At 31.7% G+C, this 20,054-nt stretch overlaps 1 protein-coding gene across 3 annotated transcripts; it reads right to left on the bottom strand.

Moving 5' to 3' along the window:
• Window positions 1-549: 549 nt before the first annotated feature.
• Window positions 550-5,776, bottom strand: GLR3.4 (glutamate receptor 3.4). 3 transcript variants are annotated; one of them, XM_011006806.1, is made up of 9 exons: window positions 5,611-5,776; window positions 4,944-5,400; window positions 4,556-4,605; window positions 3,066-4,415; window positions 2,679-2,956; window positions 2,193-2,224; window positions 1,680-2,089; window positions 654-1,311; window positions 550-622 (listed from the first exon to the last, which is right to left on the bottom strand). In XM_011006806.1, the coding sequence occupies exons 2-8, from the start codon at window positions 5,308-5,310 to the stop codon at window positions 853-855; spliced, it is 2,946 nt and encodes a 981-aa protein (XP_011005108.1). In that variant the 5' UTR covers window positions 5,311-5,400; window positions 5,611-5,776; the 3' UTR covers window positions 550-622; window positions 654-852. The 3 variants fall into 3 exon arrangements, with proteins under 3 accessions (XP_011005108.1, XP_011005109.1, XP_011005110.1); XM_011006807.1 differs by lacking the exon at window positions 5,611-5,776 and adding an exon at window positions 5,501-5,583; XM_011006808.1 differs by lacking the exon at window positions 4,556-4,605 and having other exon boundaries at window positions 3,066-4,414; window positions 5,611-5,775.
• Between the last annotated feature and the right edge of the window lie 14,278 nt (window positions 5,777-20,054).

The following is a 20,054-nucleotide window of genomic DNA, read 5'->3' as shown; positions in this document are numbered from 1 at the left end:
CCCTTGCCATCACTAGATCGTAGCTATGAAATTATTGTACGAAAGAACTATTGCAGTAGCATCGGTTGCAGAACGGAGTAAAGAAACATAAGGCATAGAAATCCTCTTGGAGAAACAATTGATTGCTGAGAGCACAGCAGATGAGGAAGAAATTTGTTGATGAAGTCCCAGTTGAAAGAGTTCGCTAGTTGGAGATCGAAAGTCCCAGCTCATCAATGGCCAGGGTTATTTAGCAGCCACGGTCTGCTCTTCTTCGAACAACAATATGTGGATCTATTTCAGCAAGTAAGATCGATATTGGTATCCAATTTTAGCACAGCATTATCCACAACTCGTTTTCAGAAATTGTAGGAGAATATATTCTGTTGAAGATAATCCTTCGCGTGGATCCGTAGCAGAATTCGTATTCTGTTTGCTGACTTGCTAATTATAGATCGTTACTCTCAGACTTGTAACTAGCATTCTCAACCTAAGAAAGTAGCTCTTGAATCAACTGGGTTCATCAAAATGATTCCAATTTGAACTCGGAGTTCCATTTTCTGGAACATCTTTAAAAGGAAAGGATCAATTTAAGAATGAAGGATGTTAAAGCTGAGAAGTTCAATTCCTTGGGTGTGTATGTGTTATATATATATATATATATATTTATGCATGTATGTATGTATATTTGTATAGAATACATAACATCCTTCAGTGTTACAAAACAATCTATCTCTAACCAGTTCTAGCTACCTAACATTTTTATATCCGGAAAGGATGGGAAAAATCAGTATTTCCGACACTGTTGATTTTATTGTTTTGCAATAGGAGTGCTAAGAAACTTCATCAGGTTTTTTTTTTGTTTTTTTTTCTCTAAGCTGGTGAATTGGCATGCACATCTGAGCTCGGGCTAGCTTGTCGCTTGATATCACTACTCTTCCGTTTAAGCATCTCCTTAATCTCTGCCTCTTTCCTGTCTACAAAATCAATCAAATCCTTGAAGCTAGTTGAGTGTAAGGAGCGTCTAGGCCTTGCTGGCTGAATCTCATCAACCTCTGCCTCCTCACCACCTTCTGGAGTAAATCTACGGAACTGGAAAATGACCTTACAGCAGAATGTGGTAAGAGCAATGAAGCATGAAATGCCGCAAATAAGAAACAGACCCCAGAAACTCGTCAGGGAGAGACGACTGTCGTTGATTTCGTTGATTTGCTCCATGCAATCTCCATGTGTCAGCCATTTGTTGTGGATTTTTTGGAGATCACCATTTTCTGATAGTTGAAGAATGGCAGTTGACAAGTCAACAGCTAGAGGAGAGTCCCTTTGAAACGCCTGCAACAAGAAAGTTTTATTGTAAGAAAATTACTGGAGTTCCCCCACGGGCATTTCATAACGTATGCTGGACTTTACTACAAGCATTTCAAATTCCTTTTGAAAACAAACCACCAGTCCTCTGGTCCTAGTCTTTCCATAACGAAGGAGTTTCTGTGCTAACTTGCAAATAACTAGTTCAAAATACTGTTAAATATCATGATTCAAGTAAATATTATTAGTTAGCTAGTATACCAAGTTTGCACCATCTTATATGCTACTTTCATGTCAATATTCATTTTAGAAATCAAGCTAATCCAAACTGCAAGATTTTCTGCAGTAATGATTTTTTCATTCTTAGACTGACAAATAATGTAGATAGTACTTACAAATCCCCATCCACTTTTTGTGAACTCTTGGCCCACGGTCCTAAATTTACAATTGGTGGAAGACAGGAAGAGCTCAATATAAGGAAGCTCATCAACAATTGCAGCCACGCCACCATTTTTTGGTCCAAGTTGAAGGGCAGTACTGTATTCCTGCTGGCTTTTCAATATTACGAGTCTAGATCCTGCTATGTTGAGCTCGTCCATCAGGTAGTTCCTTGCAAATGACCCATCTTGAATTCCAATCGGTTCATTACTTGACACCAAGCTGTCAATCCCTTCGATCCGTGATGTTAACTGCTGCACTGTGAGGATTGATGTCAAACTAGCTGTGTAGCTTGAATTGATAATCAACACCACAAATAGCCATATGATCAGCACAAAACGTCCCAAGGTGCTCACTGTGTTCTCTCCTACACCACATCCAAGCAACTAAGATTATTAGGTGTTTCCCTAGAAAGCTTATGTGAAGGAACAAGTAAAGAAAGAATAGATGAATAGGCATAGCTCACATACTGTGTGAAAAAAACATTGTTGAGAAACTGAACCTGCAAGATCAGTGCAAATGTCAGTTAGAAGCATTCCAATATTTGTGAAGCAAAGCGCATAATAGCAATGTACCTCCTCGGCAGGAGAACGCTTAAAATAAAGGCTTTGAAACAGCTGACTACATCTTGCCTACTACTGGCTAAATATATTTGCTTTGCCTTAATTACTAAAACGTTCCACATTCTATCATGATCTGTTAGATTGCATTCTTTGAAATAATATGTACCAACATCCTGATCTCTCAGCTACATCAATGCTATATGCATACTACAAAAGTGATTTTCATTGCATGTACTTCTATTTCTGTATTATTTCCCCTTTATCGCCAAGATATTTCAAGGCATCTATGCAACAGCAAGAGATATTTGCCTCATTGAGCTGAAATTGTCAACCAGAAGTAAATGCAAGTTTAATAAATTCAGGGGCCTACAAATGATTTCAAAGCATGCTAACCATAATATTGTCATAATTTGCTGACTAGGAGGACCCCTGAATTCATGATTCATTCGGTGCTCAAGAATCCAGACTACAGCTCCCACGAAAAGAAAGAAGGCACCTGTGACGAGCCACATTTGGATGGTAAATGGCTTGAGGAACGCCCAAGGGTTAGACTTTTGTTCCTTGACTGGAGCAACTACAACCAGCCCTGATTCCATAAAAGGCTGCGTAAAATCTACAATCTTTGTCCTATTTGTGACTATAGTAACATCTCCAACAGCTGCATCATAACGCTGAAGAGGAAGAGATCAAACAGAAAAACTACTAGAATTTAATCATCAAAGAAGGTATAGCTCCAAAATAATGAAGAAACCAAATTACAAATTATTGCCAGATACTCACATCTTGAGCAACCGCTTGGACAATCTCATTGTAGACTGGATTTCGCTTGCCATCTCCATGTAGCATATATGTGCGTGGGACAGGATATGGCAGCAAGTTTATTGCAGCTTCGAAGACATCAATGCAGTATCCCCTAACCCCAGGGGGGTTTTTGTCTTTAGCGACAAATTGTTGATAACTTATGCGATTAGGAACAGCAATTCGCAGTGGCTTACCGTTTTCGGGGAATACCCATCCTCGAGGTACAAGCGAAGTTTCACCAGGCCATATTACACTGGAAAGATGTTGATTACTGGAAGAATTATTCCGAGGCTTTGTATACAAGACCACTGGAGAAATTGTTGAAAGACCAGAGTAATTTGACCAATAACCAATCCTTCTAGACCCTGTCCCACCAATGTTAAGAACATCATATGCTGGACGAACCAAGTTCTTATCCAAATCAAATTGAATTTGACCACTTGGACCACTGAAGTTCATCCTGAGAAGTGTCTGGAGAAACTGTTGGCCTCCATCAAAAACACGCAGTGATGCCAAGTTCATTGCGCTTCTTTTTGTGTCGCTCAACTTTGGATCAGTAGAGTGTGATAGATTTCCACCTTCATTGAGAAAAACATCAAGAGCTCGGGCAGCTAACCATACTGTATCATAAGCATAAAGTGCATAAGAGTTGAACCCAGAAGCACCGATGCTCTTCTTGTGGTTTAGGTTGCTCCATCTAGACATAAAACTTCTTTTGAGATCAGTTTCTGGATTGTGATGGCGAAGAGAAACAACCCCTTGTAAGAGATTCATTGTGTCAGTGTCATCTGGTTCTAATGAATCTAAAACCGAAGGGAGCCAATCTGTAGCAATCCAAACATAGCCTTTGGTCATCATATGAAGACTTTTAGCTACAGAAAATATCGATAAACCGGAATCTGGATTTACATGTACAACATATACCCGAGATTCCATCTGGTTAACTTCAAGCAACAAGTCGGAGACCTGACTTCTGGGCTCTCCAGGGGTCAAGGCAGCCTTGTAAGTGATCTTGGCACGCTTTTTTGCCAGGGCATCACCCAATATAGATATCCCATTCCTGCCACAATCATCATCCACAAAAATGGCTATTACCTCTCGCCAACCATAATACGTAACCAGATCAGCAATTGCATACATCTGGAAATAGTCATTCTGTGTAGTGCGGAGGAAATATGGGTACTGTAATGCTGAAAGGGTAGGATCTGTTGCTGCAAATGATAAAAGTGGAACTTGAAGTTCGCTGACAACATGAGATATTATATGAGCTATTCCAGAAGATTGGGGGCCAATCACAGCAACAACACTGTTTTCCATCAGCTGCAAAGCTGCATCATGGGCAAGGAAACTTTCATCAAAATTCTCATCATTATGTCCTTGAGTCTCTTATGTACATAGGTGCGGATAGTCACGCCTAGCAGTTAGCTGGCATGAACATCTAAACAAAGTTCAAGCTAGAATTACTCCCAATTCCTAAATTTGGCTTTAAGTACCAATGGATATGAACATCTAATTTGTTCTACATTACTAAATTACAACATTTCAAGACTTTCAAAGTTCAGGAAAAAAAAAGATTTTTGCTGGTGTGGATAATAAATGCGATCAATACAGCCACACATATACAGAACTACGCAGCATCTTTAGTGCTAGAGACACCTTTATTCATGTTTAGTAAAAGGAAACTGTAACTGCAAAGCTAATAAGAGAAATGGAGCTCGGACAGCAAACCATAGCGGGAAATGGAAACAGAGACTGCAATTAAAACAGGAGTGCAGGAATTTAAAAAAGAGGCAAAGAAATCCCAAATTCAAAGACAAAAAGAAGAGGATCTTGAAAATGATTTTGAGGAAGAAATACCTTCGACAGTTCCAAGAAATCCACTGCAATTAGTGTTTTGAGAAATAAGGTTCAATCTTGTCCCGGGAAGAACAGTTGGATCAGAATTGACATCGTCAACGGCAGCAGCAATAGCTGGCCCAGCTGCTCTCCCTATCACTGAATCGAAGGTAAACAAACTTCCTATATTTGCAACACTCGGTCTTGGAGAAGAAGAAGAAGAAGAAACACTAGTTCCATTTCCGTTTGCAGCTGCCTGACCAAAAACAACTTCCATGGGCACACAAATACCAGTAATCAACAGCAGCAGCAGCAGCAACACTCTTTTCATCATAAAAAATACTCTACTAGCACAACCACCAGCAGCAATATTCAAAGACACATCCATGGTAACTAACCAAGCTTGCAATCAAATTAAAAATAAATAAATGACTCTCCACGTCAAGCAACCATTTTGTTTCTTCAACGTAGTAAGTTCCTGCCAATGATGAAACACAAGCACAGACACAAACATCGAAAACCGAATTATGAATAGCAACAAAATATAATAAAGTAGAAAAACAAGCTGTGGAGCCCACATGCAAGGGAAGAAAAAGAGAGAAGGATGTTGCGGTGTAGTGGAATATTTTGGTATGGCTTTAAGCTTTAGCTTAGATCAGATTAGATGCTAGCATATATTAGTGATTACCTTGAAGCCCAGATACGGAAACTAGTTTGAACAGTTAAGTGCATCACAACTAAGCTCTGAGGATGTAATGAATAAACAAGGATCAAGAGAGCGGACAAAAGCTCTAAACAGTCTTGCAAGCTCAAGTAAGGAATGATTCTCTCCTTTTATGTCTGCTTGTTTTATTATTATCTGGTGTGTTTAAGCTTTTTGCAAAGGACCATGGCTAGCATTTACTACAATTTAATAATAATAATAATAATAAGAGTTAAAGTAACTCTAATATAATATGTTTGGGATTACCATCCAAACATTCTTAATGTTTTAATATTAAAAATAATTTTAAAAAATAAAAAATATTATTTTAATATATTTTCATACAAAAAAATACTTTAAAAAAATACTACTACTATACTTTCCAACACCGACCAAACTTACTATTTCTTTTTGGAGTAGAAATCCATCATGTGATCTCTCAAGTTTTAAAAATGAGCTAAATCACCCTCTTTATTTCAACTTATTTTAGGATTTCTTTTCTCTTTTTTGTTATAAAGGAGAGATTCAAACTTAAAGCCTCTTAAAGGAGAGAAGACACTGATACTAATTGAATTACAACTCTCCTTAGTAAAAATAAATAAATTAATTAATATGAGATGTTAACCCTCGTATTTTGAATTTGTAGTCAAACATGTATGGTCAACCATATCGACTACAAACTGAACTGTTGTGCCTAAAATTAAAGTGTAATGGTCAATTTAATCAATTTCCAAAACTTGAGGTATCAAGACTTGAATTTACTTTTAAGAGAAAAAAAAATACATCGAATGGCCCTTCTTGTTTTGACAGTAAATTATAATATGGTCATTATATGATGTAGGTCCAACGGCTATGCGTGTGAAACATGTGGCCCTGTGGGCATCGTTTATTTATTTGCTGTGTATCTTAATTATAATTTATAATATTTGACTGACCAAGAAACCCTAAAAAATTGGAATTTTGGCGTTGTTGAAGCTACAAAAGTCATCCATACTCATAGAAGTTTGGAAGCATTTCCTCGTACTGCCAAATAATCGTGCGATTCACGTATACTTATCGTGTCTACTTGTTATGTATGTGTAATAGTGAATGTACCCATGCCACGCTTTTGGTGGAATTCCAAGTTAATTCCAAATGCAAAAGGAGGATATGCATGTACTATATTATAGTTATAGATGTGTTTTTTAATCTCATAAAATTTGTTAATTAAGGAAGGAAGGCTTAAAAAAATATATTAACAGGTAAATAAAAAAATTATGAATGTTAATCAAACATTGAATGTTATTTTTTTAATAAGAAGTAAAATATAAATACATATATAAACACTTTATCTCACATAGTTTTTATTTTAGAGCTATGATTAAAACACTTTATCTCGACATAGTTTTTATTTTAGAGCTATGATTATTAAATGCATATAATTTTTATTTTTGTAAATATATAATATAAATACAACTGATTTATCTTAAATCTAATATAAAAATCAAAAATAAATTACAATAATTTTTTTTTGATGTATTGCAAAATTATAGAAACCATCCAAAACTTTTATTACTATTAAAAATAGTCAAATTAGACAACTTAATTTAAAAATGAGAGATAGGAAATTAATTAAGAATTAAACTAGAAAAACAAAACTAATGAAAAAAAAGAGACCAAGATAACTCACTTAACCTAAAAAATAAATGCTTATATGGTCTGATTCGCTATTTTTTTTTAAAAAACAATCAAAAAGAAAAAGATGGATAATATTTTTTTTCTTTCAAATATTTTTTTAATAATCAAATGACATGTTATTTGTCTAGATTGACAACATATCATTTATCGTTATATTTTTCAATTACCTTTAATAATTGAAAAATTAAAATTTAATTTTTTATACTCAACAAAATTTAAAAAACACATCTAAAATCCTTGAATCTTCCATAAACTCATTATAAACATGAAACATCATTTAATCATTATAAAAGAAATAAAATCCTAATCTAAGAATAAAAAAGCTTTACAAACCCTAGTCATCTTTTTCTAACATTTTCAAAGAGCAAAACACTACCTTTGTTAAATTCTCCTATCTAAAAGAACCAATTAGCATTAAAATTAGCTTTTTGGGGTCAAAATATGACTCACGTGCCTTTTTCTTTCCTTTACCTTTTTCCAACAATTTTTTCTCTCATTCCTCTACATCCAATGACTGAAATGTAAAAAAAAAAAATTAAAATTTAAAATTGATATATAAAAACCTAAAACAACAAAGTTAAAATATGCAAAAATTAAAAAAAATAATTAAAAGATTAAAGTGAATTTTTATATTGTTTGGATGGTAAAGATGGAGAAAAGGCTTTATTTTTTAAAAAATATTTGGTAATTATTCTAACTTTTTTTTAATAATAACCTAAAATTCAATTTTGTAAAATTGTTCTTTCATATAATATCAAAATATTCTCTAACATCTTGCACACACGAAAGCATCCAAATAAAAAAAATCAAAATATAAAATTATGATAACATAACTTCTAAGGACCAAATTAATACTAATAATTATAAATACATCTAATGATCAAAACAAAATGAACTGAAAGCTTAAGGGTCTAGATTAAAAAATTGTTTAATAAACAAAACTGAGTGTTGATAAATAATACCTTTTGCACAATGATCCTAGCTTTTTTAGTTTATTAAGTAATAATTACACAAATAAGTATTTTTTTAGAGGTTACAACAAATAGCTGTTTTAATATTTAAAAGTTGTTCAAATATCAAAAATAAGATTTGATAAGATTCATTATTTAAACAAATTATGTCTCTTTAATTCAAAATTAATTCCTTATGCAATTTTCCACATAATGAATACAAGTTATACAACATATGAAACAAGATGAAAATAACTTGCTTGAATTAGCTTGATATGGAAGTAGGGATGATAGTAGATGTAATTATAGTAATTTATTTTTTTATGTTGTTTATCTTTTATATTCGTTCAAATTAGATAAGATGAAAGAATTTATTCATTTATTAAATAATCATTATCCATTCTAATTTTTTTTTCTATTTAAAAATGAATAAATACTTTATTGTTAAAAACCGCATGAAATCACATAGTTAAAGTATTGAAATAAATAATATTTATTCATAAATCACATAAGATAAAATACAATAATAAAAAAAAATTAAGTGATGACACATGAAAATCCTCATTCCTCCCTTCACCTAACCTTGTAAAACATGATTAATTCACCAATATTTATTTAAACTATATAAAAACTAAAACCAGTTATGTTAAATGTCATTGATAACTAGTACGCCAGTTAAAATTTAGTATAACTCAATCCTTCTATTTTAATGAAACTAATTAATTATCATCATGAGTTTTGAAACTATATATTCAATCTTGAAATTTTAAAATATATTTATACATTAATAAGATGAACAATTCATAACCTTTTTATCTTTTTAGAGCTCATGATTACACCTTTAAACACTATAAGAATCGAGGTATTCACTATTATCAAAGGATAAGAATTTGTATAGTATCCTTCTTATGTGTGGGGAATATATATACATAAAATCCCAATAAATATTATTTACTCAACAAAAATACAGACCTGACACAAAAGATTACTATGCCTTGAAAAAATAGATAAATATATTAATCCTTAAGGGATACTCCTAGCAATTTATATGTATAAAAATAGATGGGAAACTACTGTTGATCATCTATCTTTACCTAAACTCCTTGTATAAACCTATTACCTTTACACCTTATGATGGACAACAAGTATCATTTCCATATGAGGATGCTTTGGTAATAATCATTGTCCTTTCCAACATAAGATATAAAAGATACTCATTGATAATAAAAATATGATGAATATTCTTTTTAGAAAAAGTAATATTGTAAATGAGAACTAACCCCTTCAAGTTAATCCTTATTAAAACACTACTAATTAAAATAGAGGGGAAAATCTACTAAACAAAAGTTTTATTGATAAATTGGTAAACATAAAAAACTTATCTGAAAAGTCTTTCTTTAACAAATTTTTATTATAATCAAAATGGACTTGGCCTATAACTTTATTAGTGACTAACCTGACAATCAATATCAAGTAACTAGTTATGAAATTTATAATGGAAAAAAAGTTGTCACAGTAAAGAAAAACCAATTAATCTTAAGAAAATAGTTCTTTATTTGCCTTAGATAAAGCTATTTTTATTGAACATATAGGTTGTTTAAAGAGAGGGAAAATATGTGGACAAAAGCTATAAAGAAGAAACCAATCAACCTCTATAAAATATGTCTTCATTTACATTAAGGATAAGAAAACTATGTTTATAGAACAAATAAGGCCTCTAAAAGAGATACCAAAGATATGAATTGAAGCCATAAAAGGAAAACTAATTAGCCTTTAGGAAATGCGTCTTTGCGTTTTTCAAAGGCAAGAAAACTATATTCATTAAACATACAAGGCCTCTACAAAATAGACTAAAGATATTGACTAAGGTTGTAAAAATAAAAAATAAGTCTCTTTGAACATGATACTAGTGTAATCATTAAGATTAGATTTGCATTAGACATCAGGTAGGAGAAAGCCATCATAAAGCTTATTAAAATCTAAAAGGCTAATTTCACTTTTAAACCTTTAAATATTCTAAATATAGACTAGGATGTGGCCTCCTCTGGATCAAGTGTCAATTTATCTCTTATTTTTATTAGACAAAAAAAGAGTTTCAAGGGGAAAGATGAAAAGTTATAATGGAGAAGATAGATTAGTTGCTATAAGTCATTTAATAAGTAATGTACTCTAATTGGCTTGCTAATATAGTAACAGTGAATAAGATTAATGAAAAATAATGGATGTGCCTAAACTTTATTGGCCTTAATAAAATCTACCTTAAAGATAGATTCTTCATGTTTAAGATTAAATAGTCAGTGGACTCCAACTCCAGGTTTGTGTTTTTTAGTTAATTGGATGTGAACTCGGGTTATTATTAAATTCCTATATATCTCAATGATAAATAGAAAACATCATCCATCACTAATAAAATAATATTTTGCTTCAAGCTTATAAAGCTAAAAAAATTACAGGATCACCTATCAAAGAATGATAAATAAAGTTTTCAATAATTAGGTAGAAAAATATAAAAGCATAATAAACAATATATTAGTCAAAATAATGACCTTTTAGTGACCTTTGAGTGTGGAAGATCTTTTTTGTTCTTCAACAATATAAAATAAAACTCAATCCCACTAAATAGATTTTTATCAATAAAGCGTTTTAGGATTTTTTGGTAAGCAATAGGGGTATAAAAACTAACCTTGAAAAAGTCTAGACCATCTTTGACATGACTCCTACTTGATCAATTAAGGATGTTCAAAGAATTATAAGAAAGAAAATGGCTTTTAGAAGATTTATCTACCAGTTAAGGGATTCTTACCTAGCATTCTTCAAGATATTGAAGAACATCTCTAATTAAATAGACTTTAGAATATCAAGAAGCTTTTGGAAACCTTAAAACTCACTTGTCTTCTTTGAAGGAATTATCATAATAAAGAAAATATGAAGACTTTTTCCTTTACTTGGGCATAATAAACATGATTGTGACTGTTGTTTTTGTTTAGAAAGAGATAAAGGTATGAAAGCCTATTTATTACACTAGCAAGACTCTTTATGACAATCAAGCTGGGTACTTTAGAGGTGAAAAGATATCCCTCGCCTTGGTAAGTGTTACTAATAAAATAAAACCTTACATGTTAGCACATCAACTCTTTCACAAGCCTAACATGTCTAGAAAACTATAAAAGCTCATGCTTTATTCATTTACATTGTAGAATGTTTTTTCACTAAATCAATAATAATTTATTAAGGGATGTTACTTAACATGCAAGTTACCTAATTGTATAGAGATTGTATATGGATGGCTCTTCTAATATATAAGGATATAGGGTCAGGGTTGTAGGGATAAGTATAGATGGATAAGTTTTCGAGTATAAACTCTATTTTCATAAAAATTTCCTAATAAAAAAAATAAGGCTCGTCTTTTATCCAAATTATTTAATTTCAATTATGTGAAGCTTTTTCACGCTATCTGAATAGAAATACTAGAAAAAATCTAGTGTTAAGTGAGAGGAAAAACTCATGGTAAATATCTAAAAAGCTATGGAAGAAAATGACTATAGGACCCTATTTAAGTATTGTCTACTCTTAAATGAAATACACTTGGATAAAAATGAAGCATTTTGTTTGATGAGATAAGTTGAAAGATATTGTCTCATGAATGGTACATTATATAAAAGATCAATAACTTCTTTGTTACTCGAGTATTTATCTCTAAGAGAAGGTCATTATATATTAATAAAAATCCACAAAGGAATTTGTAACATTTATATAGAGGCAAGGTCCTTGACATGACTAAAAGATTGATGTCTTCTTCCAAGTGCGGGAGTGTCGAAGTAATAAATAACCTGGTAAGACCGGGGTCAAACCACAACAATGTTAATTGTACAAATTATAAACAACAACAACAACAACACTAATAATAGTAGCAATAATAATAATAATAATAATAATAGTGGTGGTGGTAGTGGTGATAGTAGTAGTAGTAGTAATAATAATAATAATAAAAAGAAAGAAGAAGAACAAGTTGATGAGAACTTTGAGATGAAAGATTAATGTAGGGATTAAACAATGATAACAATAAATGTCAAGGTTAGATAATCCACTAATGGTATTGATTAGTACTTAAAAGTGCATTTTTATCATGGTTTTATATCATTATTTTGCACTTGAAGTATCAATAACTCCTTAACTAAAACATGTTTTATAATAATATATCTAATAATATAAGATACCTTTAATTTATGGTAAATGTTCATTTTAAATGCAGGCCTATCACATAAATGAAAGGATTGATTGATGACTTTAAGAACTTAAATTGCAAGGGCAAAGAGATGACCAAAATTAGAAAAGAGATGTCGGTGCAATCCAAACCGGAACACTGTTCGGTAATTGGATCTTATTTAGAGCTATAGATCTCAGATTTAGGTTTACTTTATATGGATGGAAAGGTAAGACATAGGTCTACAACTTTCATATGGAGCCCAAGATCTAAAAAGGCCATTTTCAAGTTCAAATTATTGCAACAACAAAGAAGCCCGAAGCTGTCTTCCAGCCCGAGCACTGTTTAATAGTTTGGCCATATTTGGAGTTCTAGAAGTCCAAATGAGCTGAATGTTTTACACAAGAAATCTGAGACAATTGCCTACAACTTTCATGTTTTCGAGTGGCTCCAATTTTGATGTTATCAATGACATTTTGGGCAGACAAGAGAAGATAAGGATTGTCACCAAGTCAAGAGTTGGCTACCCACTCATCAATTAGTCATCAAATCAATAGTTCCCAATTTTGGCCTATAAAAGGAGGCATTTGCCATGCATTTAGGCATCTTGGTTTCCAGATCAAGATCATGCTCTTCCTTTCTCTCTTTGTATTTTTTGTAATGTTTATGCTTTGCTTTCATTAATATCAAGTTTATGCCTTTCATTTCCTTTCCTTTACTTAGTTAACTTTTATCTTATTTATGTTCTTATTTTGTTTATTTTTTTTCTTTCTTTATGTCTAGCTAAGTTTATTATGTCAAGGTGAAAAGGTTACACTAATGGTGTAAGAATAAATATAGTGTAAACTTAATATGGACTTTAATGTTTGATACTAACATGTTTTGTATTTGTTATCTTGTTCACTCTTTAATACTTTGCTTGTTAAATGACTAATCTTGATTTATGTTGTATAACACTTGGTACAACAAATGCTTGGCACTTTCATAGCCCATACTGTATGGTATAACCGACACCTGAGCTATGAAAGGAACTTGATTTATTATTAACATAAGTTATAATCATGAATGCTTGACGAGATTTACAAGTATTAGCATTAATCGAATAAAATGACTAATGTAATCATGTTAACAATCTATAATTAGATTGGAACCTCCTTTGTATGTGGTTTTTAATTGAGTAATAAGAGTTTATACTATACTTGTTTGACATACCATTAGTGGAACCTCTAACCTTGACATTTGTTATTATCATTGTTTAATCCTTATATTAATAGTCCATCTCAAAGTTCGCATCATCTTCTTCTTTTTCTTTTTCTTTTTATTATTATTATTGTTACTACTACTACTACTACTATTTTTATTACTATTATTGTTGTTGTTGTTGTTGTTGTTGTTGTATTATTGTTATTTATAATTTGTACAATTAACCTCCCTATGGTTCGACCCCGGTCTTGCTAGGTTATTTGTTACTTTGACATTTCTACACTTGGGAGAACACATCAATCTTTTAGTCGTGTCATTGTTACCTTTAACAAAATAACATAAATAATGTAATAATCCAATGTGCAACCCACAATCATATGTTAAAGTGTGTGTATGTGAAAATGAAGGTTTAAGAATATATGTTAAATGAATATATGAGTAGAATTAAGTGATAATAATGTGAGAGTTTGTAAACCTGAATATTTCAAGAAGTATTATAATAGACCTTGTTAAGAATGATTACTAAGATGTGTCTCAAGAGTCACCTTAACAAAAGAGCTCCTTTACTTTGTCATCCTAGTAATAATAATTTTGCACATGCTTTATGAAATGGTAAACACAATTAGTTAATTTTTTTTGTTAACTACTACCCTTTCCCTCCAACCAAAACGAGACATTATTCTTAATGTCCTAAAGTAGAAAGATAGAGTATAAAAGACATCACTTAAAATAACGAATACTGACAAACCTGAAACACACTTAAACAAATATAAGAAATAACAAAACATAATAATAAAACCAAAAGACACAAAAATTCATAAATGAAGACTCAAATCTAATCTAAGCTTTTTACGGCTTTTCTTTGATGACCAATTTATGTGACTCAAGGAGGGATCAATTACAGGAATGAAAGATTGTAGTTGGTCAATCAATTGTTCAATAGTAGTAGTAAAGATTATGATTTGTCATGCAGAAGATGTTAGAAATTCCTGTTCCATAACATGATCAAGAAAAGATAACAACTTATCATAATAACCATTAACATTTAACAAACCTATGAGTTTATGGTGAATGTGCAGTTGGGCTCAAGAGGAAATATGAAAGATCTCTTTCAATGTGCCTAGACCACTTGGTAAGACAATGAAGGTATCAATATGGTTAAACATTACATTTATTTAAGCAGACATTGTGGAGACTTGTAGTTCCTCTCCAATTGTTTTTCCAATGATGTCCCCTTGTGCTAAACTTTAGGGACGACTTCTAAAACTTGACTACTTTCTAAGAATACAGCTATTGACACACCTCCCATTAATTCAATACTGCTTTCCCCATATATTAAATGAATCTTTCTCTTAGCTAGCACCTGACCAATATGATTTGCTGATTCTAGAAACTCTCTTTCTTTTCCAGGACTAGATCCACCAAAAACACAAATATTTCTTATGTGATGACTTGAGGAACTTGCCATTTCTATACACTTCTATATTTGTTGAATGTATGGGTTGAGTAGAAATGAAAGGAAGAAAGAGAGAATTTTATAGATGAGAAATTAGAAAGGCAATCATACCACCTATATGTAGGCCAGCTAGAGTCTTACACACACACACACACTCTCTCTCTATTTATTTATTTATTTATTTACTTTTGAAAAAGCATGTGTATGTAGAGGTAGTTGTGATTGTGACTCACATCTTCCCTTGGTTTTACGTCCAAGAACGACTTAAACGCCCTCTATGGGTTGGGGATAGGCTTCCCATCCAGTTTTCTTAAAAAAGGGCAAACAGGGTTTTTTTTAGATAAATTGCCAAGACTAAGTCGAGCATGTTCTTTATAAAATAGTGGCCATAGATCATGAATTACACGATGCACATCTCCACTAGGATGCGTCTCAATAGTTAATAGAATATTATCTAAAGACTCCTTACTCAGGCCATCCTTAATGAATTGTATTTTATCTTCACGGTTTATAGATATCATTCCTAAAGAAAGACATTTTGCATTACAAGTCCATATGACATATCAATGATAGAATTTCAGTCGTTTTACACGACGTTTCTTGACAAAAGTGCTTTAACCTGTTCCAAGCATGTGTGAAATGAAGGAATTAGACGACTCACCTGATAATCGGACCTTTGCTTTAATCAACCAGCGAATATCTTCAGGAATTCCATGATTCATTAACAATCTCAATTGTGCACATCTAACACGGTAAATTTTTGTAATCGTATTCTGAGGCAGAGCAGGAAAATACTTTTTCAATTTTTCAAAATTAGTGTCTATTTGTAAATAAGAATTGAAAAAGAGATTCAAAGAATTGCACAAATATATACATAGATATTAGTTATTATAGGAAACTGAAAGAACCGACTTAAGTCACGGAGTACCGTTATCTGCCATTTGACTAGAGTGAGAGAAACTAGCAAAAATAACTAAAACAGAAACACAAAGATAATGTGAGGAAAAAAAAATCAATCTTTATATACAGGATCACCCAATTCAATAGAGTCATTTTCAACTGAAAAATTGTCAAAGTAAACTTTCAAATGATGTCTATTTACCTTGAAAACATTGACATTCCTTGGATTCTTGATATCATAGGCTCCATATAGATACACATGTTTCACAATAAAAGGACCGCTCCATCTTGATCTTAGTTTTCTAGGAAATAAATGCAGTCCAGAATTATAAAGTAATACTTTTTGACCAACATTGAATGTTTTTCTTAGTATTTTTTTTCATGAAACTCTTTAATTCTTGCTTTATGAATTCTTGAATTTTCATATGCATTATTTATTATTTCCTCAAGCTTATTTATTTGTAATTTTCACAGTTAACTAGCATCATCAAGATTTGAATTGAAAGCTTTAATAACCTAATAAGCTTTATGTTCAAGTTCTACAAGCAAGTGACAAGGTTTTTCATAGACTAGTCTATAAGGTGACATACCTAATGATGTTTTATAAGCTGTTCAATAATCCCAAAGTATATCATTAAGTCTTAAAGACCAATATTTCCTATTAGGGTTCACTGTTTTCTTCAAAATATGTTTGATCTCCTTATTAGCAAGCTCTACTTATCCACTTGTTTGAGAATGATAAGGGGTGATAACTTTGTGTATAATTCCATATTTCTTCATTAAAGACTCAAATGACTTGTTGCAGAAACGTGTTCTACCATCACTTATCATGGCTCGAGGGATTCCAAATCGACTCAAAATATTTTCTTTTAAAAACTTTATCACTATTTTGTGATCATTGTTTCGACTTGGAATTGCCTCTATCCATTTTGAAACATAATCTACTACGACTAATATGTACAACAAACCAAATAATGGAGGAAATAGACCCATGAAATCTATACCCCAACAGTCAAAGATCTCAATGACAAGAATAGAATTTAAAGGCATCATGTGATGTTTTGAAATTAATCCCAACTTTTAACCATTTTTATTTTTTATTTTATTTCTGTTTCCATAAAACATTATTAAAGAAAATCTTTCATCATAATTTTCATAAGTAAATAATAATGAGATATTTTTTGTCATGTTTTTGTTATTATTATTTAATTTTCTGGTAATCATGCATACATGTGTTTATGTTACTAGTCTCTATTTTTCTAGCGGTGTAAAGTCTACTAGCAAGCTAGTTTGTTTTTGAAAGTTTAAATATTTCATGAAAATATTAGTAAGAGAGGACACAAAAAAGAAATAGATAGACTCCTATAAGGAGAAAACATTCCCATGTGTGGAAAGGTCCAGAAGCCATCAAGGTTTTCAGCAAGGAAAGATATGATGATAAAAACTCTTGCATATAAAAAAGAGAGAAGAAGATAAAAATCTTTTGAGGGACTAAGGCCGTGTTTTCATCACAAAATTGGAAATTGATTATCATCTTTATAAATTTAAGAACTCGAGGTCAGTCGGATCACGTTGTAGGTGAAGTGTTGAACAATCAAACTGTGAATTTAAAGGACGAATGTAGAGTATACGAAGGTGGAAGTTTCTGACTTAATATAAACTTTATTTATATTACAATCCATACAAAAATACCAAAATCTATTCAAAAGATACTCCAAAAAAGAAAAAGAAAAAGAAAAGGAAAACAAAACTGTAGTTAATTGAGGTGGTGGGGCTGCGACTCAGTACCTGGTCCTTTCTTGTATAGCTGTGTGATGTTTGTCACTGAAGGTAAGGCCCCATAACTTTTGGGTGTTGACGAGGGTGCCAGCAGCAGATTTAAAATAAAAAAAATAAATTTTCATAAAATAAAACAAAAAACATGTTGAACCTCATCCACGAATATTATATATGGGTTTACAATCTCCACGTCTCATGATGCTGTCAGACAAAATCTTTAATATTCCCGGAACAGTTATAGTTATTTTTTAAAATATTGTTTATTTAAAAATATATTATAATATTTTTTTTATTTTTTAAAAATTAATATATTAAAATAATATCAAAATAATATTAATTCAAAATAAAAAATAAAAAAAAATTAAATTTTTTTAAAATATTTTTAAAACAAAAAAATAAATATTACCATACAAGGTCCAATTCTGCTTTGTGTGGTGTGGCTTTAAAGATTTTAGCTCAGCCCCACGTTTACAAAATTTCATTGTTGCAATAAAAAAAGATCATAATTAGATGGCAAAATCTAAATTAGACCAACCATAATAGCTCGATGTTAAATACAGAAAGAGACAGCATTCCCGCACCCAATTACAGCACTGGAGCAAGCTCTTACTGGTTCCAACTTCCAAGCCTTAACCCCAGGGATGGGTCGACGGTCAGCTTGACTTGCTAGCTATTGAATACTATGTTTTTGAAAAATTGATCAGGTCGTCTGCATCCTGCAGGCCGCAATAAATCTGATGCATAATAACCAACCAATGCTATGCCCCGCAGTGTTTCTCGGGCTAAGCATATCTTTCCACGAAAAAAATATCAATGTGCAATCAATTTATTAGTATTGGGATGATAGGCGGGCAGCTTTTATATGAACGAAGGCTGGTAGCAGCAAGGTGGTTGGTGCAGAATTCTGGTATATTAATTTGTCCTGGCTCAGAGATACTTTTCATTGTTGAAGGAGATGTCCAATCCTAAACATGTTTTCCTACAATATCTTGGTCCTGTTGGCTACATCACGGAAACAAGAGCACTGCAAGAGGAAAACACTCATCACTGACATCAACTTGCAAGCGACACTGCAAGAGGTTGTTAATTTCTTGATTCTATTAGGCTCTATTTCCTCTGCGATTCTAGCTCTCCACTTAAATTGGATTAATTTATATGAAACGAAGATTATGAATATAAACCTCTACATAAACTTAATACATTTAGAAAAACCATTATTATTTCTTAAATGATTTCTTAAGTTTGAAATGGTAAAATGAAACTGTCTTAGGTAGCAAGACTTCTCCTTAAATTTGTTTAAAAAAGTCAATTATTTCATTTTACTTTCCTAACAACGCAAACTCATAGAGAATTGATGCCAAACAAAACTTGAAATCCAAGCAACCGGAAAAATTTTCAAACTGTAGTTAGAGATTGGCTAATAACATATCATAAATTTATAGACATATGTTGAAAGTAAACTAATTTCTAAAAATTAATTGAACTAGTTTACTAGTTAGGAACAAGTTAAACTATTAAGAAAGAGCAACCAGGTAGAATAAGTTGAAATGTTTGATCGGTTCAGTCGACTGAATATAATTCCTGTTCAAATTAGGATTACCTTGTATTAGTTTAATTTCTTGTTTGACTAGGACTTTATATCTACAAAAAATCTTGTAATTAAGTATTATTAAAAATTACAAAAGAGAGAAAGAATAGCTAATAGAAACAGATTTAGAAGAAGGGGTCATGACAGCCACAACAGGTTAAACGGTCGACCACATGAAGTAAACTGATTAATCGTTTATACTAACAGTGGTAATTTAAAATCCAAGTTGACAAATTAAAAATTAAATTCTATAATTATTAAAAAGTAGGTTATTATGCTAGGAATTATTGGAGTCCAACTAAAAGTGTTAAAGGAGAATACAAATCTAGTACTAGAAGAGGAAAGGAAAGCCATGCTATTACTAGTACATGATGAGAGAATGTAAGACAAAAAAAAAACATGTGGTATCTAGATAATGAAGCTACTAATCATATGTATAGAGATAAAAACATGTTCATAGAGCTTAATGGAGTAATTCGATATGATGTCACCTTTATACATTATTCAAAAGTTGCCATAAAAAAATATACAATTTTGATTAAACTCAAAGATGGAAGTTGTCAATTTACTGGTAATATTTATTATATACTAATAGTGAAAAGCAACATATTGAGCTTATGATAATTTCTAGAGAAGGGGTATAAGATTAAGATGAAATACTATATTTTTACA

Source organism: Populus euphratica, unplaced genomic scaffold (assembly GCF_000495115.2).
Source record: "Populus euphratica unplaced genomic scaffold, PopEup_1.0 scaffold296.1, whole genome shotgun sequence".
In the NCBI taxonomy this organism is placed as follows: domain Eukaryota; kingdom Viridiplantae; phylum Streptophyta; class Magnoliopsida; order Malpighiales; family Salicaceae; genus Populus; species Populus euphratica.
Note: the sequence above shows the minus strand (reverse complement) of the source record. Positions and strands in the feature narration are given on the sequence as shown.

Bases quoted from the DNA above. Each gene is read 5' to 3' on its own strand.
- GLR3.4 (XM_011006806.1), bottom strand. From the start codon at position 5,310: ATGGATGTGTCTTTGAATATTGCTGCTGGTGGTTGTGCTAGTAGAGTA. The intron at 4,606-4,943 runs GTATTTCTTCCT...TTAGTAATGTAG, and splicing joins ATTTCTTGGAACTGTCGAAG to AACAAATTAGATGTTCATAT. The intron at 2,090-2,192 runs GTATGTGAGCTA...GATGTGGTGTAG, and splicing joins AACAATGTTTTTTTCACACA to GAGAGAACACAGTGAGCACC.